A 25,352-nucleotide genomic window follows, 5' to 3' on the forward strand; every position below is an offset into this window, starting at 1 on the left:
CGCTTATACCACTTTCTCTTCCTTCTCTCCCCCCTCTCCCCTTCTCTCCCCCCTCTCCTCTCCCCCCTCTCTCTCTCCCCACTCCCCCCCCCCTCTCTCTCTCCCCTCTCCCCTTCTCTCTGCCATGCTCCCCTGTTCCAGTGGGGGACTTAGTGATTTGGAGGCCCCAGGCAGCGGCCAGTCTGAGCCCCCACTTGTGAATTTATGTCACCAGAGAAAGCATCCGAGAGCGTGAAACCGTGCCCGTCTGTCTTACTATTTGTAGCCTATGTGTCTGATGACATTCCATACTCTTTTTGGCCAGACAGCATCAGCACGTACATGTCCTCTGCATCCACGAAGATGGTAGTATTATCAGCAGCACCTGTCTTTTTACTAAAGAAATGCGTTAACTGAAGTTATTTTTCTGTTCAAATTAAAATCGTCTTCATTTTTATTTTCTCTGCCCGCTCTAAAAGCACCTCATTGCTGCTTCGAGTGGAGCATGGGGGGCCTCGAATGGAGCATGGGGGGGGGCCTCGAATGGAGCATGGGGGGTGCCTCGAATGGCGCATGGGGGGGGTGGCTCGAATGGAGCATGGGAGGCTCTAGTGGAGCATGGGGGGGCTCGAGTGGAGCATGGGGGGGCCTCGAGTGGAGCATGGGGGGGGCTCTAGTGGAGCATGGGGGGTTCTCTAGTGGAGCATGGGGGGGGGGGGCCTCTAGTGGAGCATGGGGGGGCCTCTAGTGGAGCATGGGGGGGGGCTCTAGTGGAGCATGGGGGGGCCTCTAGTGGAGCATGGGGGGGGGGGCCTCTAGTGGAGCATGGGGGGGGGCCTCTAGTGGAGCATGGGGGGCGGGCCTCTAGTGGAGCATGGGGGGCGGGCCTCTAGTAGAGCATGGGGGGTGGGGCCTCTAGTGGAGCATGGGGGGGGGCCTCGAGTGGAGCATGGGGGGCGGGCCTCTAGTAGAGCATGGGGGGTGGGGCCTCTAGTGGAGCATGGGGGGGGGCCTCGAGTGGAGCATGGGGGGGCCTCTAGTGGAGCATGGGGGGGGCTCTAGTGGAGCATGGGGGGGGCCTCTAGTGGAGTATGGGGGGGGGATCGAGTGGAGCATGGGGGGGTGGGGGGGGCCTCTAGTGGAGCATGGGGGGGCCTCTAGTGGAGCATGGGGGGGGGGGGGTCTCTAGTAGAGCATGGGGGGTGGGGCCTCTAGTGGAGCATGGGGGGGGGGGCCTCGAGTGGAGCATGGGGGGGCCTCTAGTGGAGCATGGGGGGGGCCTCGAGTGGAGCATGGGGGGGGGCCTCTAGTGGAGCATGGGGGGCCTCTAGTGGAGCATGGGGGGGGGGGCTCTAGTGGAGCATGGGGGGGGCCTCGAGTGGAGCATGGGGGGGCCTCTAGTGGAGCGTGGGGGGGGGCCTCTAGTGGAGCATGGGGGGGGTGGGGGGGGGCTCGAGTGGAGCATGCGGGGGGCCTCGAGTGGAGCATGGGGGGGGCCTCTAGTGGAGCATGGGGGGCCTCTAGTGGAGCATGGGGGGTGGGGCCTCGAGTGGAGCATGGGGGGGGGCCTCGAGTGGAGCATGGGGGGGGGGCCTCTAGTGGAGCATGGGGGGGGGCTCTAGTGGAGCATGGGGGGGGCCTCGAGTGGAGCGTGGGGGGGGCTCTAGTGGAGCATGGGGGGGGAGAAATAAAATAATAAAAATGATTAGAGTATTATTATTTGTATTACTATGCCCAGCTCACGAGGACCTTGATGATATGAGGCCTGAGGCAGTTGCCTCTTCTGCCTAATGGTAAGTCCACCACTGCCCTTCTCTCCTCTTCTCTCCCCCACTCTCTTAACCAGTAGCTTTCAGATGCTAAATAAGCAGACATATGGAGAGGAGGTCTTTCTCCGGCCCTCCTAAAGTTTCAGATTGTATGACAAATCACGTCCCCCTGCACCCCCAGCCCCCCCCCCCAGCCCCACACAGACTCAGCAGACAACAGCTTCATTAGAGTGAAAGAGGGAGTTTTCGCAGCTTTGTCGAGTCAAGCTCAGACCCTTTCACCTTCTCAATTACTCCATTGTTGGCACCGGCTTCAAGTTATTGCACTCCAAACCATATGGCTCAGTCGAGATGCCACCTCTGCAGCAGAACTTTACCAGAGAAGTCCAGTGCAAGGTACATTACATTTAAAAAAAATTACATTTTAGCAGACGCTCTTATCCAGAGCGACTTACAGTTAGTGAGTGCATACATTATTATTATTTTATTTCATTTTTTTCATACTGGCCCCCCTGTGGGAATCGAACCCACAACCCAGGCGTTGCAAACGCCATGCTCTACCAACTGAACTACACGGGGCCCTTTTTCTTTCCCATTTTCTCAGCCTTCTGCCTCTTACGTTTTCTCTGCTCCTCTTTTTTTTGTGCTATTTTCTGACAATAATCTGGGAACACCTTGACACCTTCGTAGTGCTTGTTCAGCATGACATGCGGCTCTGCCAAGGTTTTTTTTGATGGCAATGTTTTCCCCATTTACAACCCCCCCCCTTCCTGGTTCTGACCCCAGTGTGCTTCGGCCACCCACTGTCTCTGGCTGTTGTTGTAGCAGCGGTAGGTTGTCCACAGGAGAGATGGGATGTTCACTCGTTTGTTCAGTTTGTCGTTTTCACTCTCACTGGGCACTGCTCCAGGTGCCAGACAGGCTAGCCCCTTAGAGTTGTGATATTGACACTTATAGGGATACAGTCAACAGTCAACATACAGGGAAAGTTTGAATGTAACATAAGGGTTGAAACTCCAAAAATGTATTACTATAGTGTTATTCCTATATTCTAACCATGATCAGTATTATTATTCAGATCAATCATATGAAGACTTGTAATGGGTGATAACACACTCATTCAACTCAGAATCCCACCATAATAAACTGCTGTTATGTAAAGCATTCTCCTGGGTGTACAGCACATGGGCGTGGTGTTGTCAACATCTCTGGGGACCACGTCCCTTCTTCCAGGGGCCTGTGGCCATACGGTGGTGTTTACTCTGCTGATGAGGTCAGGTTCTACATCACAGTGAAGTATTGCTGTATATTTGTTCTTCTTTAACACTGTTTAAACCTGCAGCAAACCGTTTCCTCAATCTGCTCAATAGTTGCCATGGATCTTTAGAATTAGAACCTCTTTAGAGACACCATGTTCATTGTGGACCCTAATGCAGGGTAAACTAGAGGTAAATTATGCACTTGTGTAAATACATGAAGACAAGTGAATAGGGCCTGCAGTAGGACTTGTATTTAGACCAGAACATGTGATTGATAGCAGCAGGTTCGCGAACTGCAGCAGTCTAGAGACCGCTTCACAATGAGGCCACACCATTAGCATTCAGGTTGCCCTAAATGAGATTCCATCACATTACAATAATAGCACCTGTTTGGAGATCTAATTTAGCTAAGATGTTCCCAAATAAATAAAAAGAGGCAGGTATCACGGATAGAAGCCTAATTGAGGGATGGCTGACTCTCTCCCAAAACACAAACAAGCAGGTGTATGGTTAAAGAGAGGAAAGTGTGTGCATGTGCATAGCCTACCCATAGGCAAACAACCGCATCCAACCACAGACAGCATGACCCTTTTTAAGGTTTTGCCTCTGCAAGACAGTGTTTAGCATACTTGCTTTGGAGGGAGCTATATGTGCTTTCATATAGGCTAATACAAATCAATATTTACTGAAAAACTATTCATTTGAATAAAATTGTTTTTCACACTAATTTGGAAAATGTACACCAAAAAAAATTACAATTAAACGTAACGTTTGAATGATTGTGTGGGTGAAGTAGCATCCCCCTACAACAGAATAAAACACTTATTTATTACAGAATGGTGATAAAGGACACACTTCCATGTTCGATCATAAATAAGTAAGTCTCCTGACTAATTGGCCAACCAAAGTCATTTGTGATGTGCACCAATCAACATTTGACCTAAAAAAAACAAAAAAAAAACATTCTCTAGAGTTTATTCTGTAACATTTCTCTGTTCTCCAGGCATGTTGCATGGAAGAGATAATTCGTTTTAAAGTTATGAGCATTATCCAGCCTGATCTTTGGGAGGGTAGGGATGCTGTGGTTTTTCCCATGAGAATATTAAACGTATTTATTTGTTTATTTAGAAATGAACACAGTGGGTGTAAAATGGAACTGAACTGTCCAAGAAACCGTGAATCCGTAGAAAGATACCCCAGTTTGCTACAAATAAGTTTGTTTCCATCACGGTTGTAAGCAAGACTTGTTTTATTTTTCTCTATGTCTGGCTAATGCCTTTACAAAGATGAAGGGGAGCTTTGAGATGTGGAGAGTAGTATCTGGGTACAATTGAAGCACTGGACTAAGGAATGAATTACCATTGAAAAGTAATGGCCCTATTCTGCCCTGCTTGAGTTTTTAACAAGAAGAAAAAAAACTCCGCTCGCCTGGGCTCCTGCTTGAACGCCAAGGGAAGGGATTAAACAACGGATTAACATCTGAAAACTCCGTTCAGACTTTCTGACTCAAATATCTTTTGCGGACAGTAATCGCGTTAATACCCGGGGATTAATGCTTTTGCAAAAATACAAAATTGAATTTTAATTCAGGTTGTATAAATAGATGTGAAATAAATGGAGGAATATGCCGCTAGAGAATGGAGAGAGTCTATCCCCCCACACTTCCTTTACTCTAGTGTCAATGGAGGTATTATGACCTCAACAGCATAGCACCTTGCACAAGGCATTTATTTATTCCTAACCACGAGTTTAGCACCTGCCGTGCAAATGTGATATTACAGCCTACTCTTTTAATAAATCACCTTTGATTCAACACAATTCATGCTATAATATTTCGAATAAAATCGAATAATACAACAAATTGATCACATGGGGTGGTCTAATGATACAATTGAATAGATTTTATTTTCTCAATCGAATCACTTTCTTATTTCTTATTTGTTTCTATTTTGGGTAATTCGGTTGTTTCATTTTCTCTCGTGTTTCTGCTATTGAAATGTAATCACATCTCGTGCACTTGTGCCTAATCCTGTCACAGCATCACCCAGGCAACCTCTCTCAAGTGTGGGCAGAAAACGCTGCTTTCTCTACCCCCGCAGACAACTTGTCCTATCCGCAATACCAGCCTGGTCTCCATGCAGGCTCACGCTTCTAGGGCAAACCAACTAAGTCATATTGTAAAAATGTTACCTTTTATCACTTTATAAGAGCAATAAAGCATGAATACCTACTAATGTCCTAACTAAAACCAAAATACTTCTTCAAGCTGTTCCTCGTCTTTGATGTTATTACTGACAGTTTGGTGTTGTAACAATAAAATCGATCCCTATCCCTGTAGGTTGGCACTTCCGAGCACAGGATTGGTCTGTAAGGGTTTAACGTGTTATTTTCCTCATAAACCAACCTCCGGCGTGTGGCAACATCATCAAAAGTCTGTGTCACAACTTCAGCCTTTTACAAATGGAAATTGTTATCATATAGGCCTATCGAAATAAGGCAAATATATGACATTATCATGCACGAATTTAGTCCAACAAATACGCTCAAATGATTTGTGATATAGAATCTAGGAGCATGCCTCAGAGCCGGGGTGTTTTGCTCCTGCTGAGACTATTTAAATAAGAATAACGCCAATAGAGTGGCTCAGGCTGAAAAAAAGGGTGACAAAAGGGTGAAAAAGGGTGACAAAAGGGTGAAAAAAGGGTGACAAAAGCCCAGAGGAGCCCGAATTTGGAACGAGGGACAACGCGTATAGGAGTGAAAAGAAGTGAGGGGAGACGCGTAGCCTACAATGGAACAATTCACCTTATAATCGCTTTGATATATTATACATGGCCGAAGACTCTAAACATTGTGTAATTATTTATAAATGACTGTCCCTCTACCCTCATAATACCGTCAGCAGAAAGGCACTGCAGGTCCCTGGCCAAACTATTTAAATAGTACCCCCATCCACTTTTTCAAAGGAGAGGCGAGATGCTGGAAATTGAATAAATAGAATAATTAATGGATATGTTATGCCTTTCTCATAAAGATGTCTTTAAAAACCCTTTTAAAAATTGCCCAATGCATGCGCTAGACATTTTTACTGCTGTGCCCTTCATGTTTTGAATGTTAATTAGCCAGGGTTGACTGTAGATTTGTGGGGGAAATTGTGAAGATGAATTAACCCTGTCCTGCTTTATATGCTAGATAGGCTATAGCCCTAAAATGCGAATGCATACATGCAACTTTGTGCGTAATTACGTAATTACGCAGAATAGTTTAAATATATCGGGGTGGTGAATTTACTCTACATCTTTAAAACGTTTTTTTTTTTAAATATAGATATATATACAAACTTTTTGAATACACTGTCTAAATGTTTGGTAGCCTTGTTATGTCTATCTAATTTTTCTACAGAAACTTTTTGTGTTTTGTTCTAAAACTTGGAAAACAGTCTCATTTTCAAAAATTTTCAAAATCAAATGTTTATTTCATTTCGATATATAAGAAATGCCTTTTGCTTGTATATATTCGATTTTAGCTGATACTCATACAAGGTTCTATAGGTTTATAGACCGAATCTTGGACAGAAGATAGGCGAATTTATTTTTTGGAGCGTGCCCTTGCCTGTGGGGCTAAGCGCTCCAGTCATTTGCTCCTCTTCTTCTTTCATTTAACTTTAAAGGTTTAACTTAAAGTGGGCTTGGTCTTTGGTCCAGATATGGATAGTAACAGTGGTGCTCGCGTGGCTGGGCAGCGGTCCCCTGCTCTCATTGGACGGTCGTGATTACAGGCACGCTTCGGAGCTCGAACAAACAACAGGCATACATTATGCTAATGAGATGGCAGTGCGGCACGGGGCAGACCTGATGCATCCCATTCATCCATCCTTCACACAAATGCCAGCGCGAGAGGGGTACGACCATTGTCTGACCAGGGTATATAAGGTATCTGAGGCCAGTCGTGTGCCAGGCTCATTCGCTCACACGAGCTGATTCAAACGCAAGAGCAAGACGCGTGCCTTGTACTCTTCATACAAACTCCTTTTCGGACGTTGGCTCTTTGCAAGACAACTGATACTGTACTTTCTCCAACCAGATTCCTAAGGTAGGTTTCGTTCTCCTCTCAGAGTCCTTCGCCATTGCCTTGACTAGGCCTGCTTTCCTAACTTTACCATGCGCTCTTGCATTTACAGTGTTTAACCCATTCCCTCTCCTCTTATTTCTGCAGGAAAAACATCATGTGCACCGCAATGGAGACCGTTTACTCTGACATGGACAGTTCGAGCTGCGACTACTTCATGCACGATGACGAAGACTCGTGCAGCAGCATGCACGCATCCTCCCCGTCATCCTCCATCGGCAAGCCCGCCTCCCCGGCCAGCGACAGCCAGGGCTCGAGCACTACCGATCTGGGACAGAAGAAGAGACGCAGAGGAAGAGCGAGGAACGAAGCCACCGTGCACGTGGTCAAGAAGAACCGGCGCGTAAAGGCAAACGACCGCGAGAGGAACAGAATGCACAGCCTGAATGACGCTTTGGAGAACCTCCGGACCGTTCTACCGGCGTTCCCCGACGACAGCAAACTCACGAAGATCGAGACTCTGCGCTTCGCTCACAACTACATCTGGGCGCTCTCCGAGACCATACGCATCGCGGATATTGAACAGCACCAGAACAAGTCACGGGTTGATGCTCCTCTCTTGCTTCCCAACCTGTGCGTTGTGGACGCCCGGAGTCCGGCCAGCGATGCTTGCTCCTGGAGCTCCAGCGCTTCCTCCTCTTCCTCCTCTCCGTCTTATTGCACTTCAAGTCCCAGCAGCCCAGCCGCCCAGGATGACTATGGGTGTTTCCAGACTGATGTTCTGCAGTACAGCTACCACAGCTTTGTACCAGGCATGTCCTACTAACTGAACTAAAGCCTTCCCACAAAATGTTGTGGACTGCGAGATTGATACAATAGAGTGATAGCAGAATAATAACTGAATGCATACTTCAGTTACTCTGTTGAAAGGGAAAAAAAACTGAATGATATCACTGTTTGCCTTAACCCATGTCTCTGTGGGTGTGTTTTATACAGTTGGTTTGTTTTACTATTTTTACATGCTCTAATTTACATTCGGATTGAACAGTAATTTAATTTGTCGGCTTTTCTAATTTGAGTATGATTGTTTTGCAATACGTTTTATATTTCTCCAAAACCTTTGCACTTTTTCCAGCGCATACGATGCCTACTAGAAGTCCACTTCACAGATCTTGACCTCAACCTCTATTAGAAGAGTATTATCATTAAAAAGAAGAAGACAGATTTGCTTTTGTAGACTGAGGTGAAAAGTCAATTTTACAATTAGTAGAGCGATAATGCAGAAAAACGAGCGTGGAAATTCAGTTTCACCGCTCTGACAATGGAGTGAAAGGCCTTCAGAAGACAAAGAGCTGGCCTCATGCATTATGGAGATGACCCCCTGAAAACTGCAATTCTGTTCAATAGAAAGACTCAATCCCACGAAGAGGTTAGAGAGGACCCTTCTACGACGTTTTTTTAGTTAATTTATTCAAGTTTCGCCTGTCATAATGTATTTTGTATATAAATAGATTTCTATTCTCTTTACATGAAAAGTGTGTGAACCATTTTTCTACAAATAAAAATATAACTTTTTAAACGAATATTTCTCAGTGTTTGGACTCTTCAAATGTTTCTTAGTTGCTGAGAGCTGAGCACTCAACGCGTGCTGATTGTGGCACTGATAAAGCGCATCACAAGCCCCATGAACATAACAATCATTGTCTTAATTATGAAAATAATAACAGGGGTAGTTAGTGTCCGCGCGTGGCCTATTCATGAAACAAAGGGGTGTGATTAATAAGATAACGGTTTTAGAGCGCGCAGCAGGTGCATCCACCAGTTGAGATTTTCTTGCAGCTCATCACCCATTACCATCATCACCCATTACCATCATCACTGTTGAATGTATCATCTTTGGGTACTTTCAACAGGCAAAATAGCAAATTCTAAGATTGTTAATGTGGCCAAATAAAATCTGAGATATATATATATATATACATATATTGTAGAAGGCAGATTAAAATAAATATTCAAATTGTTACACTATACACTGATAAATTACATTGCATCCTCATTTGGAAAATGCATTGAGGCCTTTGCATGTGTGGGACCAGTTTATAAAAATTTCATTGGGAGGTTTCTATAGAATTTTATTCTCCCAACCCAGATATGCATTTAAAGAGGTTTTACTTAGAGTTTTCTTTGTGATCATCCATCTGCCCGGGATCATTTTATTTCTAAAGAGATTCAGGATAAATTCTCCAGTTGGGGGTTCGGAGTGACGTCCTGCCAAGGCTCGTGTATCTGCACGTGTCGGGGACAGATGAGTGTAATAGGAGTGTTGCGAGCCCTAAGGGGGACAAGCACATGCCAACTTACATGAAGAACATTTGAAAGAACCTCAGCCTGCCAAGGAATAGACCAAATATAATCGTCTGACTATTCAGCTCTTCTGGTGTAGTAGTTCTCGGATTTATTTATTTCACCCAGACACTATAGGCGTCACATTCCTCACACTATCTTGAATTTAATTCAACGAAAGTTTTCATAAAAGTTTTGAATAAACATAAAGTGGCCAAGTTATTTTCAGAGGATTCGTGTCTAGTTAGTTGGACTACTGTATACTGTAATGCAATGCCACCTGTTTCTCGGTTGTGTTATAATAATGGGCTCTATGCGTTGCATCAGTGGTGGCACGTTATTGTGTACACGCTATATGAATATAGCTCTTTGTTCATATGCACGAGGCCATAAGCAATAGGACGACCAGGATTAACCGACGCAGAGCTCGTGCACCTGCAAGCTAATTGCCACCAGTCAGCCCCATGCAGTCCAAAAATACTTTTTAATTGGATTGGTAGGCTATTGTATTTATCATTATCAAACCAAAAAACAACTTAGTATGCATTGGTATTACTAATACTCCTTATACAATATTCGTTTTGACCTTATTATGTTGTTACATAATGTGGAAGAACAAAAAGAAGTGGATTTGTCTGAATTATTTCCTCTCTGGTGTTCAGCTCATCCCAGACAGATTGAGTAGAAAAAGGCCACCTTTGAACTTATTACTTATCTTATTATTATTACTAGTACCCCCCCCCCCCCATCCCTTTATTCATGTTTGGAGACAACAGAGGGACAGACATTTCTGGATGGTTTTAGGTCTACTTAGTGGTACCTCAATTCTGTACATCATTTATCAGCGGTCATTTCATATTGTTTGTGTCAAGATGGCAGTAGCAACCCTGAAGGCTCGTGTTCACCCAGGAAAGGGCCTCTGGCTCAGAGCATTAAGGTGCAATAGATTGATTAAACATTCACAATTATGCAAAGTTGAAGATATATTAAATACAATTTATGAGGAATAAAAAAAAAGTGATTATTGTGGACCCAGGACTCCAATCCAGCGCAGCAAATCATTTTGGTATACATCCAGGGAGCACAGAAGCAGTTGAAAAGGTAATGATCAAATACATAAATCCACACTAATCAGGTCAAATTTAAATATACCTCCAGATATAACTATCCAGATAATATGCCCAACCCTCCTCCCCTGATTGATAATATGCCCAACCCTCCACCCCTGATTGATAATATGCCCAACCCTTCTCCCCTGATTGATAATATGCCCAACCCTTCTCCCCTGATTGATAATATGCCCAACCCTTCTCCCCTGATTGATAATATGCCCAACCCTTCTCCCCTGATTGATAATATGCCCAACCCTTCTCCCCTGATTGATAATATGCCCAACCCTTCTCCCCTGATTGATAATATGCCCAACCCTCCACCCCTGATTTATAATATGCCCAACCCTTCTCCCCTGATTGATTGATTGATTGATTGTTTTGGGTTGTCACCTCTCTTTGAAGATCATGTGAGGTTAAGTCTGTCAGTAGTCTCATCCCAAACACAGGGATTAGCTAATGCTTGCTGACAACAACCTGTCCACTACTCAATAATAAATAAATAATAATATGCCATTTAGCAGACGCTTTTATCCAAAGCGACTTACAGTCATGCGTGCATACATTTTTGTGTATGGGTGGTCCCGGGGATCGAACCCACTACCTTGGCGTTTCAAGCGCCGTGCTCTACCAGCTGAGCTACTCCTGCTGATACCTCTGTCTGTCTCAACCCACACCCACCTCAAGGTCAGGGAGGGGAATGATCCCCAGGTTGCAAGCCTCCCCTGAGGACCCATCAGGACCCGGCAGACAGACCCTAACCCCTCACACCTTGTCAGCCTGTCATCACTAGGATGGGTCCTGTAAGACCCGAGGTTAGCTGACAGCTTGGCTGGATGATTAGGAGGGCTAATGACTTGTTGGTAAAATAGAGGCTTATTTTCCGTCTAATTGGTGTTGTCACCAAGTCTAAGTATTACAAACTGCTTCTTAGCACCTAGTTGTCTTGACAGCATGCGATACTTAGCCAACAGGTTGACAGCATAAATAAATAAATCATTATGGAGTCGTTAAGATAAGAATTAAAACATACAGTATGTCCCAATCAAATGATAAACAACAATATTATTACTCGCACGTTAAACTATTCCAGATTTATTATGGATTCGAGAGGTACTCTAATGAAGACTACAGTCAGAAGAGCTGCTGTCATCAAGACATTAGTCTGATTAATAAGCGCTGAGCTTGAACAGAATAGTATTGATCCCATTGTCAATTCCTTAACATTGTTCTCAATTTGAAACTCACTTTAATGTGCTTTGTCTGATGAAACCAAAGGCTCTACAGTGTAACTCCCTCTTACTGCCAGTTTTACGAAGGGGTGACATCTTTCTGTCTTCCCCCTGGATCAGTTCTTCAACCATACCGTGTGAGGGAGAGAGAGGAATTTGTCAAAAGAAGCCTAGAGCTATTTCCTTCTGGCCTGTGAGGAAACAGGAAGATGACTTCCTTTCTATCACATAAGCATTATGCCACAGGCTCTGCCCTGAGCTACTGCATTGACTGTGTTCCTCCATGCACTCTGACTAGCTGTTCTCAGATAGACCTCTCACTGTTTACGGCAGGGGATATGGGTCAATGACTGTTTTATACCAGCAGGGGATATGGGTCAATGACTGTTTTATACCAGCAGGGGATATGGGTCAATGACTGTTTTATACCAGCAGGGGATATGGGTCAATGACTGTTTTATACCAGCAGGGGATATGGGTCAATGACTGTTTTATACCAGCAGGGGATATGGGTCAATGACTGTTTTATACCAGCAGGGGATATGGGTCAATGACTGTTTTATACCAGCAGGGGATATGGGTCAATGACTGTTTTATACCAGCAGGGGATATGGGTCAATGACTGTTTTATACCAGCAGGGGATATGGGTCAATGACTGTTTTATACCAGCAGGGGATATGGGTCAATGACTGTTTTATACCAGCAGGAGATATGGGTCAATGACTGTTTTATACCAGCAGGGGATATGGGTCAATTACTGTTTTATACCAGAGGGGATATGGGTCAATGACAGTTTTATACCAGCAGGGGATATGGGTCAATGACTGTTTTATACCAGCAGGGGATATGGGTCAATGACTGTTTCATACCAGCAGGGGATATGGGTCAATGACTGTTTTATACCAGCAGGGGATATGGGTCAATGACTGTTTTATACCAGCAGGGGATATGGGTCAATGACTGTTTTATACCAGCAGGGGATATGGGTCAATGACTGTTTTATACCAGCAGGGGATATGGGTCAATGACTGTTTTATACCAGCAGGGGATATGGGTCAATGACTGTTTTATACCAGCAGGGGATATGGGTCAATTACTGTTTTATACCAGCAGGGGATATGGGTCAATGACTGTTTTATACCAGCAGGGGATATGGGTCAATGACTGTTTTATACCAGCAGGGGATATGGGTCAATGACTGTTTTATACCAGCAGGGGATATGGGTCAATGACTGTTTTATACCAGCAGGAGATATGGGTCAATTACTGTTTTATACCAGCAGGGGATATGGGTCAATGACAGTTTTATACCAGCAGGGGATATGGGTCAATGACTGTTTTATACCAGCAGGGGATATGGGTCAATGACTGTTTTATACCAGCAGGGGATATGGGTCAATGACTGTTTTATACCAGCAGGGGATATGGGTCAATGACTGTTTTATACCAGCAGGGGATATGGGTCAATGACAGTTTTATACCAGCAGGGGATATGGGTCAATGACTGTTTTATACCAGCAGGGGATATGGGTCAATGACTGTTTTATACCAGCAGGGGATATGGGTCAATGACTGTTTTATACCAGCAGGGGATATGGGTCAATGACTGTTTCATACCAGCAGGGGATATGGGTCAATGACTGTTTTATACAAGCAGGGGATATGGGTCAATGACTGTTTTATACCAGCAGGGGATATGGGTCAATGACTGTTTTATACCAGCAGGAGATATGGGTCAATTACTGTTTTATACAAGCAGGGGATATGGGTCAATGACTGTTTTATACCAGCAGGGGATATGGGTCAATGACTGTTTTATACCAGCAGGGGATATGGGTCAATGACTGTTTTATACCAGCAGGGGATATGGGTCAATGACTGTTTTATACCAGCAGGGGATATGGGTCAATGACTGTTTTATACCAGCAGGGGATATGGGTCAATGACTGTTTTATACCAGCAGGGGATATGGGTCAATGACTGTTTTATACCAGCAGGGGATATGGGTCAATGACTGTTTTATACCAGCAGGGGATATGGGTCAATGACTGTTTTATACCAGCAGGGGATATGGGTCAATGACTGTTTTATACCATTTACATATAAAAATTGTATACCATTTGAAATGGAGATTAAGACTAGTAGTGAGTGAAGTGATGGAGGGCTGTTACACTGAGTTATAATGGCAGAACATAGGTTATAACATGAACTCTTCCTAAGGATGTTATAATGGCAGAAAATAGGTTATAACATGAACTCTTCCTAAGGATGTTATAATTGCAGAAAATAGGTTATAACATGAACTCTTCATAAGGACGTTATAATGGCAGAACATAGGTTATAACAAACTCTTCATAAGGATGTTCTAATGTCAAAACATAGGTTATAACATGAACTCTTCATAAGGACGTTTTTCTCAAATGAGCACACAGGATCACTGAGCATACTGCCAGAAATCAGTATGCTTTTATTTCCCACATCTGTAAATGTTATATTGATCAGAGTTTTATCTTTCATAATGCAGAAACTGCTTGGTCTAATAAAATAACCCTATTCCTCAGAAAATACTTTTGAAGAAGACAACTACTTTATTCTATCTTTGCCACAATGCCACAATGCCCCGTCCCAGTAGTTACGCTGATGGCCTGGTCATTTGAGATGGTACACATCCACCTGTAGTGAAATACATACTGTGAGTGCAGATGTTTACCATGCTAGATTAGGCATATGTCACCCATAACCCGAGGTGGAGAGAGGCCAACCTCATTTAGGGGGAGAAGGTCCACTTTAGAACGGGGAGGAAACAATGACGCAGAGGGTCCTAGCCCCAGGCCCTGGTTGTTCCATCTGACTGCTCTCAGTATGGAAAGATATCTTGTCTTCATTTGTAATAGAAAGTCCCAAACACACACCTACAGCCATATGGCCCCTCCCACCAAACACACACCTACAGCCATATGGCCCCTCCCACCAAACACACACCTACAGCCATATGGCCCCTCCCACCAAACACACACCTACAGCCATATGGCCCCTCCCACCAAACACACACCTACAGCCATATGGCCCCTCCCACCAAACACACACCTACAGCCATATGGCCCCTCCCACCAAAACACAACCTACAGCCATATGGCCCCTCCCACCAAACACACACTACTGTAATATAATGGAGTACTGTAATATAATGGAGTACTGTAATATAATGGAGTACTGTAATATAATGGACTACTGTAATATAATGGAGTACTCTAATGTAGTACTGTAATTAAATGGAGTACTGTAATATAATGGAGTACTGTAATATAATGGAGTACTGTAATATAATGGACTACTGTAATATAAAGTAGTACTGTAATATATTGGAGTACTGTAATATAATGGAGTACTCTAATATAATGGAGTACTCTAATGTAGTACTGTAATTAAATGGAGTACTGTAATATAATGTAGTACTGTAATATAATGGAGTACTGTAATATAAAGTAGTACTGTAATATATTGGAGTACTGTAATATAATGGAGTACTCTAATATAATGGAGTACTCTAATGTAGTACTGTAATATAATGGAGTACTGTAATATAAAGTAGTACTGTAATATATTGGAGTACTGTAATATAAAGTAGTACTGTACTATATTGGAGTACTGTAATATAATGGAGTACTGTAATGTAGTACTGTAATATAATGGAGTACTGTAATATAATGGAGTACTGTAATATAATGGACTACTGTAATATAATGGACTACTGTAATATAATAGAGTACTGTAATATAATGGAGTACTGTAATATAATGGACTACTGTAATATAATGGACTACTGTAATATAATAGAGTACTGTAATATAATGGAGTACTGTAATATAATGGAGTACTGTAATATAATGGAGTAGTGTAATATAACGAGTACTGTAATATAATTGAGTGCTGTAATATAATGGAGTAATGTAATATAAAGTAGTACTGTAATATATTGGAGTACTGTAATATAATGGAGTACTCTAATATAATGGAGTACTCTAATATAATGGAGTACTTTAATGTAGTACTGTAATATAATGGAGTACTGTAATATAAAGTAGTACTGTAATATAATGGAGTACTGTAATATAAAGTAGTACTGTAATATAATGGAGTACTGTAATATAAAGTAGTACTGTAATATATTGGAGTACCGTAATATAATGGAGTACTCTAATATAATGGAGTACTGTAATGTAGTACTGTAATATAATGGATTACTGTAATATAATGGAGTACTGTAATATAATAAAGTACTGTAAAATAATGGAATACTGTAAAATAATGGACTACTGTAATATAATGAAGTAGTGTAATATAACGAGTACTGTAATATAATTGAGTGCTGTAATATAATGGAGTACTGTAATATAAAGTAGTACTGTAATATATTGGAGTACTGTAATATAAAGTAGTACTGTAATATAATGGAGTACTGTAATATAAAGTAGTACTGTAATATAATGGAGTACTGTAATATAAAGTAGTACTGTAATATATTGGAGTACCGTAATATAATGGAGTACTCTAATATAATGGAGTACTGTAATGTAGTACTGTAATATAATGGATTACTGTAATATAATGGAGTACTGTAATATAATAGAGTACTGTAATATAATGGAATACTGTAATATAAAGTAGTACTGTAATATAATGGAGTACTGTAATATAAAGTAGTACTGTAATATATTGGAGTACCGTAATATAATGGAGTACTCTAATATAATGGAGTACTGTAATGTAGTACTGTAATATAATGGATTACTATAATATAATGGAGTACTGTAATATAATAGAGTACTGTAATATAATGGAATACTGTAATATAATGGACTACTGTAATATAATGGAGTACTGTAATATAAAGTAGTACTGTAATATAATGGAGTACTGTAATATAAAGTAGTACTGTAATATATTGGAGTACTGTAATATAAAGTAGTACTGTAATATAATGGAGTACTGTAATATAAAGTAGTACTGTAATATATTGGAGTACCGTAATATAATGGAGTACTCTAATATAATGGAGTACTGTAATGTAGTACTGTAATATAATGGATTACTGTAATATAATGGAGTACTGTAATATAATAGAGTACTGTAATATAATGGAATACTGTAATATAATGGACTACTGTAATATAATGGAGTACTGTAATATAGTTGAGTACTGTAATATAATGGACTACTGTAATATAATGGAATACTGTAATATAATGGAGTACTGTAATATAGTTGAGTACTGTAATATAATGGACTACTGTAATATAATGGAATACTGTAATATAATGGAGTACTGTAATATAGTTGAGTACTGTAATATGATTCAAAGTCATTGAAATCAACTGAAGATATTTTTATTTTATGTTTTATTATGCTCAGGAATAGTACATGGTCATAATTCAACTGGTTAGGGAATATATTTCACACACACACTAGCGAGGCTCTTGAAGGTAAGTGTGCAGCACTGAAGGTAAGTGTATAACATTGAAGGTAAGTGTGTAGTATTGAAGGTAAGTGTGTAACATTGAAGGTAAGTGTGTAGCATTGAAAGTAAGTGTGTAGCATTGAAGGTAAGTGTGTAGCATTGAAGGTAAGTGTGTAACATTGAAGGTAAGTGTGTAACATTGAAGGTAAGTGTGTAGTATTGAAGGTAAGTGTGTAACATTGAAGGTAAGTGTGTAGTATTGAAGGTAAGTGTGTAACATTGAAGGTAAGTGTGTAGTATTGAAGGTAAGTGTGTAACATTGAAGGTAAGTGTGTAACATTGAAGGTAAGTGTGTGTGTCAGGTCAGGCAGCAGGTTACAGGTACTCTTGACCATGGTAAGTGCTACCTAATTAGTCTGGAGTGGCAGGAGAGATAGAGAGAGAAAGAGAGAGAGAGAGAGAGAGAGAGAGAGAGAGAGAGAGAGAGAGAGAGAGAGAGAGAGAGAGAGAGAGAGAGAGAGAGAGAGAGAGAGAGAGAGCGAAGAGAGAGAGAGAGAGAGGGAGAGGGAGAAAGAGAGAGAGAAAGAGAGAGAAAGAGAGAGAGAGAGAGAGAGAGAAAGAGAGAGAGAGAGAGAGAGAGAGAGAGAGAGAGAGAGAGAGAGAGAGAGAGAGAGAGAGAGAGAGAGGAGAAGGAGAAGGAGAAGGAGTGGCAAAACGATAGAGGGGTGGAGGTACACCTACCTGAATGGATACGCTCTGTCACCTACGCCCTCAGAGCGAGCGACCCTACCCCACCCCACCCCACCCTGCCTCCACCCCCCTTAAACACTGCTTTTCTCTTCAGGCAAATGGGGGGAGACCAGGTGTGCCACAGAGCAGAACAGAGCCACAGGAAAGTGTCAATCATGAGGTTAGCCATCCAGCTAGCTGCCCATATTTAGTTTTATTTCTCTCCAAATAGAGGTGTGTCTAACCTAACCCCCGCCCTTCCCTTCCCCACTCTGATAGGAGAGGAGGTCCTCAGAGACATAGAGATAAACATCAGGGAAACTAGATCTTCATCCAGTACTCAGGATAAACAGATGGGATGTTTCTTCTCAAATCACTAGAAGATAACCTCTTCCCCTCTCCTCCAATCTTTTACTGCCGGCGCTTACACCTGTACCCATGCCTCAAGTGCCAGATTGTAGAATATTATTATAGTTGCACTAAGCTGACTCAATCTCTATATTTGTTGAATCATTTATTAATTCCACTGTGGATGCTAGAATCGACTATACACCAGAAAAGGGTCTTCTGAATATACAAATTCCATTCTTTGCTAGTGAATATACTGTATTTGATTAGATATGTAATACTTATACAATTCATTTGTAGAAATCTATTTACAAATTCAAAACATATTTGCTTTCTCTCAAGTAGTCCGCTGTAGCTCAGTTGGTAGAGCACGGCGCTTGTAACGCCAGGGTAGTGGGTTCGATCCCCGGGACCACCCATAACAAAAAAAATGTATGCACGCATGACTGTAAGTCGCTTTGGATAAAAGCGTCTGCTAAATGGCATATTATATTATCTTATTAAGTCAAAGTGAGAATAGGAGGGGAAAATATAATACTGGTGCCCTGTGACCTGAGGTGGCTGTGACCTGAGGTGACCTGAGGTGGACTTTGGTCTGAGGTGGACTTTGATCTGAGGTGGACTTTGGTCTGAGGTGGACTGTGGTCTGAGGTGGACTGTGGTCTGAGGTGGACTGTGATCTGAGGTGCCCTGTGCCCTGTGACCTGACTTTGATCTGAGGTGGACTTTGGTCTGAGGTGGACTTTGATCTGAGGTGGACTTTGGTCTGAGGTGGACTGTGGTCTGAGGTGGACTGTGGTCTGAGGTGGTGGTATATAGCCTCTGCCTGACCCTGAAGCCCTAAGAAGATCTACAGTGGCTTGCGAAAGTATTCACCCCCCTTGGCATTTTTCCTATTTTGTTGCCTTACAACCTGGAATTAAATGGATTTTTTTGGTGTTTGTATCATTTGATTTACACAACATGCCTACCACTTTGAAGATGCAAAATATTTTTGCTTGTGAAACAAACAAGAAAAAACAGAAAACTTGAGCGTGCATAAACTATTCACCACCCCAAAGTCAATACTTTGTAGAGCCACCTTTTGCAGCAATTACAGCTGCAAGTCTCTTGGAGTATGTCTCTAAATGCTTGGCACATCTAGCCACTGGGATTTTTTACCATTCTTTCAAGGCAAAACCGCTCCAGCTCCTTCAAGTTGGATGGGTTCCGCTGGTGTTACAGCAATCTTTAAGTCATACCACAGATGCTCATTTGGATTGAGGTCTGGGCTTTGACTAGGCCATTCCAAGACATTTAAATGTTTCCCCTTAAACCACTCAAGTGTTGTTTAGCAGTATGCCTTAGGGTCATTGTCCTGCTGGAAGGTGAACCTCCGTCCCAGTCTCAAATCTCTGGAAGACTGAAAGAATTTCCCTGTATTTAGCGCCATCCATCATTCCTTCAATTCTGACCAGTTTCCCAGTCCCTGTCGATGAAAAACATCCCCACAGCATGATGCTGCCACCACCATGCTTCACTGTGGGGATGGTGTTCTCGGGGTGATGAGAGGTGTTGGGTTGCGCCAGACATAACGTTTTCCTTGATGGCCAAAAAGCTCAATTTTAGTCTCATCTGACCAGAGTGCCTTCTTCCATATGTTTGGGGAGTCTCCCACATGCCTTTTGGCGAACACCAAACGTGTTTGCTTATTTTTTCTTTAAGCAATGGCTTTTTTCTGGCCACTCTTCCATAAAGCCCAGCTCTGTGGAGTGTACAGCTTAAAGTGGTCCTATGGACAGATATGCCAATCTCCACTGTGGAGCTTTGCAGCTCCTTCAGGGTTATCTTTGGTCTCTTTGTTGCCTCTCTGATTAATGCCCTCCTTGCCTGGTCAGTGAGTTTGGTGGGCAGCCCTCTCTTGGCAGTTTGTTGTAGTGCCATATTCTTTCCATTTTTTAATAATGTATTTAATGGTGCTCCGTGGGATGTTCAACGTTTCTGATATTTTTTTATAACCCAACCCTGATCTGTACTTCTCCACAACTTTGTCCCTGACCTGTTTGGAGAGCTCCTTGGTCTTCATGGTGCCTCTTGCTTGGTGATGCCCCTTGCTTAGTTGTGTTGCAGACTCTGGGGCCTTTCAGAACAGGTGTATGTATACTGAGATCATGTGACTCTTAGATTGCACACAGGTGGACTAATTTAACTAATTATGAGACTTCTGAAGGTAATTGGTTGCACCAGATCTTATTTAGGGGCTTCATAGCAAAGGGGGTGAATACATATGCACGCACCACTTTCCCGTTATTTATTTTTTAGAATTCATTGAAAACAAGTTTTTTTTCTTCATTTCAACTTCACCAATTTGGACTATTTTGTGTATGTCCATTACATGAAATCCAATAAAAAATCAATTTAAATTACATGTTGTAATGCAACAAAATAGGAAAACGCCAAGGGGGGATGAATACTTTTGCAAGGCACTGTATTTCTATTGTGTGTTTTACTGTCTGGGCTAGGGACATTACTGTGGGGCAGGGCAGTGAGGGTTTTATGAGAACTTAATCAGGACGGAGGAGGGGCCAGGCCCCCCTCCTTGTCTTCAACAATTACCATGAAATTCTAAATGTCCACACGGCCCACAGAACCCCACGTTTCACAAGTGTCAACCAGAGGGCGAAGACATTGGCTGTGTGTGCCTCCGCCCCTCTCCTACCCCCCCCCCCCCCCCCTTACATTTCTCTCCTGCCAACCCTCCTGAGCTGAACTAGGACACCACTCCAGCGTCCGGGATATTGAGGGTGCTGCGTTCAGTGGGGCTGCAGCTGAACCCCTGACCTCTGTAGTTTGAAGAGAAGAGGCAATTTCCAGGGCAATAAACAAGTACCATGGCAACAGCTACCGCAATAGTAACCCGTCTAGAATGCGACTTTTTAGATACATCTCTTGTGTTGTGTGTGGACGTAGACATCCATCCATAATCAGTGGGATATTTAAAATGTATTTAGTGTTTAGATGTAATGTTTGCCATTATCCTGTCCTTAAAATAATAAAAGTGAAGTGAAGTAGAGAGGTCATCTATCTCTATAGGTCATGTTGACTTTCTCGAATAATATGAGAGAAAACCGAAGTAAAAAAAAAAAAAAATAAAAAGTATAAATATTTTCATACATTTCGAAGAATAACCATTTTAAAAGGTGAAATGTTGTACAAAAATCATGTATCTATTTCAGCAGCACTGCAGTATTATAAACTTTTCCTATTTTTGTAACATTTGTCACTTTCTACAGCCGCTGGCTCCCTGTTGGTGGTTGAATAAGGAGGCCTATTTTCCAGCTCATACAATACAACTGAATCCCTCCATTCATTTGGATCTCTCTTTTAGTTTTTTTTGAAAAGTTTAAATTCACCATGAAGACAAGTATAAATCAGACATGTAAGTTGCGTCTACTGCACGGTGGGGCCAAACAATGCTGCTGGAAGAGGAGGAACAGAAGGGTGACGCCATATGCAAAATTGTTAAAAGCTTATTAGAGCCATTGAAGGGTGGCCTGATTTCCACTTGTTTCGGAACACCCTGAGCTCGGCCTTTCAAGTGATTGTGAAGGGGGCAATTCAAATCTCTTTGGGCCCATATGAATGAAGGCCTCTTAAAGCTCTTTTATAAGCCAGCAAATTCCCCACAGGCGTATGCCCTTTAGGTCCATTACTCGATTTACCCAGAGCATTCATCTCAGGCCTTCTGCTTCTCACAGACCCATTGTTCTCCCCCCGCCACCCAGCACCTGACAACTCTAGTACCAGGCTTCTCATCGGCTGCTTAAAATGTGTAGGCCCAAAACAATCGTACATACTGCTATATATATTTTTATTTTCCCACCTCCTCTCTCTTATCTTTCATTTTTAAGAGTAAAAAAGGAAAAATGGTAGACAGAGCTAGCTTAGCGGTTGGTAGGTCTGAGGTCTGAATGAGACTGAGGCGGATCCGGACCTCCTCTCTCTCTCTCTGGATAGAAAAGAGGGGAGTTCTCTCTCTGGATAGAAAAGAGGGGAGTTCTCTCTCTCTCTCTGGATAGAAAAGAGGGAGTTCTCTCTCTGGATAGAAAAGAGGGGAGTTCTCTCTCTGGGTAGGAAGAGGGGAGTTCTCTCTCTGGATAGGAAAGAGGGGGAGTTCTCTCTCTGGATAGAAAAGAGGGGAGTTCTCTCTCTGGATAGAAAAGAGGGGAGTTCTCTCTCTGGATAGAAAAGAGGGAGTTCTCTCTCTCTCTCTGGATAGAAAAGAGGGAGTTCTCTCTCTGGATAGAAAGAGGGGAGTTCTCTCTCTCTCTCTGGATAGAAAAGAGGGGCTTCTCTCTCTGGATAGAAAAGAGGGGAGTTCTCTCTCTCTCTGGATAGAAAAGAGGGGAGTTCTCTCTCTGGATAGAAAGAGGGGAGTTCTCTCTCTCTCTCTGGATAGAAAAGAGGGGAGTTCTCTCTCTGGATAGAAAAGAGGGGAGTTCTCTCTCTGGATAGAAAAGAGGGGGAGTTCTCTCTCTGGATAGGAAAGACGGGGATTCTCTCTCTGGATAGAAAAGAGGGAGTTCTCTCTCTGGATAGAAAAGAGGGGAGTTCTCTCTCTGGATAGAAAAGAGGGGAGTTCTCTCTCTGGATAGAAAAGAGGGGAGTTCTCTCTCTCCTCTGGATTGAAAAGAGGGAGTTCTCTCTCTGGATAGAAAAGAGGGAGTTCTCTCTCTCTCTCTGGATAGAAAATAGGGGAGTTCTCTCTCTGGGTAGAAAAGAGGGGAGTTCTCTCTGGATAGAAAAGAGGGGAGTTCTCTCTTCTGGATAGGAAAGAGGGGGAGTTCTCTCTCTGGATAGAAAAGAGGGGAGTTCTCTCTCTGGATAGAAAAGAGGGGAGTCTCTCTCTCTCTCTGGATAGAAAATAGGGGAGTTCTCTCTCTGGGTAGAAAAGAGGGGGAGTTCTCTCTCTGGATAGAAAAGAGGGGAGTTCTCTCTCTGGATAGAAATAGGGGAGTTCTCTCTCTCTCTGGATAGAAAAGAGGGGAGTTCTCTCTCTGGGTAGAAAAGAGGGGGAGTTCTCTCTCTGGATAGAAAATAGGGAGTTCTCTCTCTGGATAGAAAAGAGGGGAGTTCTCTCTCTGGAGAGGAAAGAGGGGGAGTTCTCTCTCTTGATAGAAAAGAGGGGAGTTCTCTCTCTGGATAGAAAAGAGGGGAGTTCTCTCTCTGGATAGAAAAGAGGGGAGTTCTCTCTCTGGATAGGAAAGAGGGGAGTTCTCTCTCTGGATAGAAAAGAGGGGAGTTCTCTCTCTGGATAGAAAAGAGGGGAGTTCTCTCTCTCTCTCTGGATAGAAAATAGGGGAGTTCTCTCTCTGGGTAGAAAAGAGGGGGAGTTCTCTCTCTGGATAGAAAAGAGGGGAGTTCTCTCTCTGGATAGAAAAGAGGGGAGTTCTCTCTCTGGATAGAAAAGAGGGGAGTTCTCTCTCTGGATAGGAAAGAGGGGAGTTCTCTCTCTGGATAGAAAAGAGGGGGGTTCTCTCTCTGGATAGAAAAGAGGGGAGTTCTCTCTCTGGATAGAAAAGAGGGGAGTTCTCTCTCTGGATAGAAAAGAGGGGAGTTCTCTCTCTCTCTCTGGATAGAAAATAGGGGAGTTTTCTCTCTGGGTAGAAAAGAGGGGAGTTCTCTCTCTGGATTGAAAAGAGGGGAGTTCTCTCTCTGGATAGGAAAGAGGGGGAGTTCTCTCTCTGGATAGAAAAGAGGGGAGTTCTCTCTCTGGATAGAAAAGAGGGGAGTTCTCTCTCTGGATAGAAAATAGGGGAGTTCTCTCTCTCTCTCTGGATAGAAAAGAGGGGAGTTCTCTCTCTGGGTAGAAAAGAGGGGGAGTTCTCTCTCTGGGTAGAAAAGAGGGGAGTTCTCTCTCTGGGTAGAAAAGAGGGGGAGTTCTCTCTCTGGATAGAAAAGAGGGGAGTTCTCTCTCTGGATAGGAAAGAGGGGAGTTCTCTCTCTGGATAGGAAAGAGGGGGAGTTCTCTCTCTTGATAGAAAAGAGGGGAGTTCTCTCTCTGGATAGAAAAGAGGGGAGTTCTCTCTCTGGATAGAAAAGAGGGGAGTTCTCTCTCTGGATAGGAAAGAGGGGAGTTCTCTCTCTGGATAGAAAAGAGGGGAGTTCTCTCTCTGGATAGAAAAGAGGGGAGTTCTCTCTCTCTCTCTGGATAGAAAATAGGGGAGTTCTCTCTCTGGGTAGAAAAGAGGGGGAGTTCTCTCTCTGGATAGAAAAGAGGGGAGTTCTCTCTCTGGATAGAAAAGAGGGGAGTTCTCTCTCTGGATAGAAAAGAGGGGAGTTCTCTCTCTGGATAGGAAAGAGGGAGTTCTCTCTCTGGATAGAAAGAGGGGGGTTCTCTCTCTGGATAGAAAAGAGGGGAGTTCTCTCTCTGGATAGAAAAGAGGGGAGTTCTCTCTCTGGATAGAAAAGAGGGGAGTTCTCTCTCTCTCTCTGGATAGAAAATAGGGGAGTTCTCTCTCTGGGTAGAAAAGAGGGGAGTTCTCTCTCTGGATTGAAAAGAGGGGAGTTCTCTCTCTGGATAGGAAAGAGGGGGAGTTCTCTCTCTGGATAGAAAAGAGGGAGTTCTCTCTCTGGATAGAAAAGAGGGGAGTTCTCTCTCTGGATAGAAAATAGGGGAGTTCTCTCTCTCTCTCTGGATAGAAAGAGGGGAGTTCTCTCTCTGGGTAGAAAAGAGGGGAGTTCTCTCTCTGGGTAGAAAAGAGGGGGAGTTCTCTCTCTGGGTAGAAAAGAGGGGGAGTTCTCTCTCTGGATAGAAAAGAGGGGAGTTCTCTCTCTGGATAGGAAAAGAGGGGAGTTCTCTCTCTGGATAGGAAAGAGGGGGAGTTCTCTCTCTGGGTAGAAAGAGGGGAGTTCTCTCTCTGGATAGGAAAGAGGGGGAGTTCTCTCTCTGGATAGAAAAGAGGGGAGTTCTCTCTCTGGATAGAAAAGAGGGGAGTTCTCTCTCTCTCCCCTCTGGATAGAAAATAGGGAGGTTCTCTCTCCTGGGTAGAAAAGAGGGGGAGTTCTCTCTCTGGAT

At 43.1% G+C, this 25,352-nt stretch overlaps 1 protein-coding gene across 1 annotated transcript; it reads left to right on the forward strand.

The window, feature by feature from the left end:
* Positions 1–7,232: 7,232 nt before the first annotated feature.
* On the forward strand, positions 7,233–7,901 carry LOC311116441 (neurogenin-1-like; the record flags this gene model as incomplete). Its single annotated transcript, XM_084191527.1, has 1 exon — positions 7,233–7,901. One exon carries the CDS (start codon positions 7,233–7,235, stop codon positions 7,899–7,901), a length of 669 nt encoding a protein of 222 aa, XP_084047653.1.
* Positions 7,902–25,352: the final 17,451 nt, after the last annotated feature.

This window comes from Coregonus lavaretus (assembly GCF_964263955.1).
Source record: "Coregonus lavaretus genome assembly, contig: HAP1_SCAFFOLD_2677, whole genome shotgun sequence".
Taxonomy (NCBI): Eukaryota; Metazoa; Chordata; class Actinopteri; order Salmoniformes; family Salmonidae; genus Coregonus; species Coregonus lavaretus.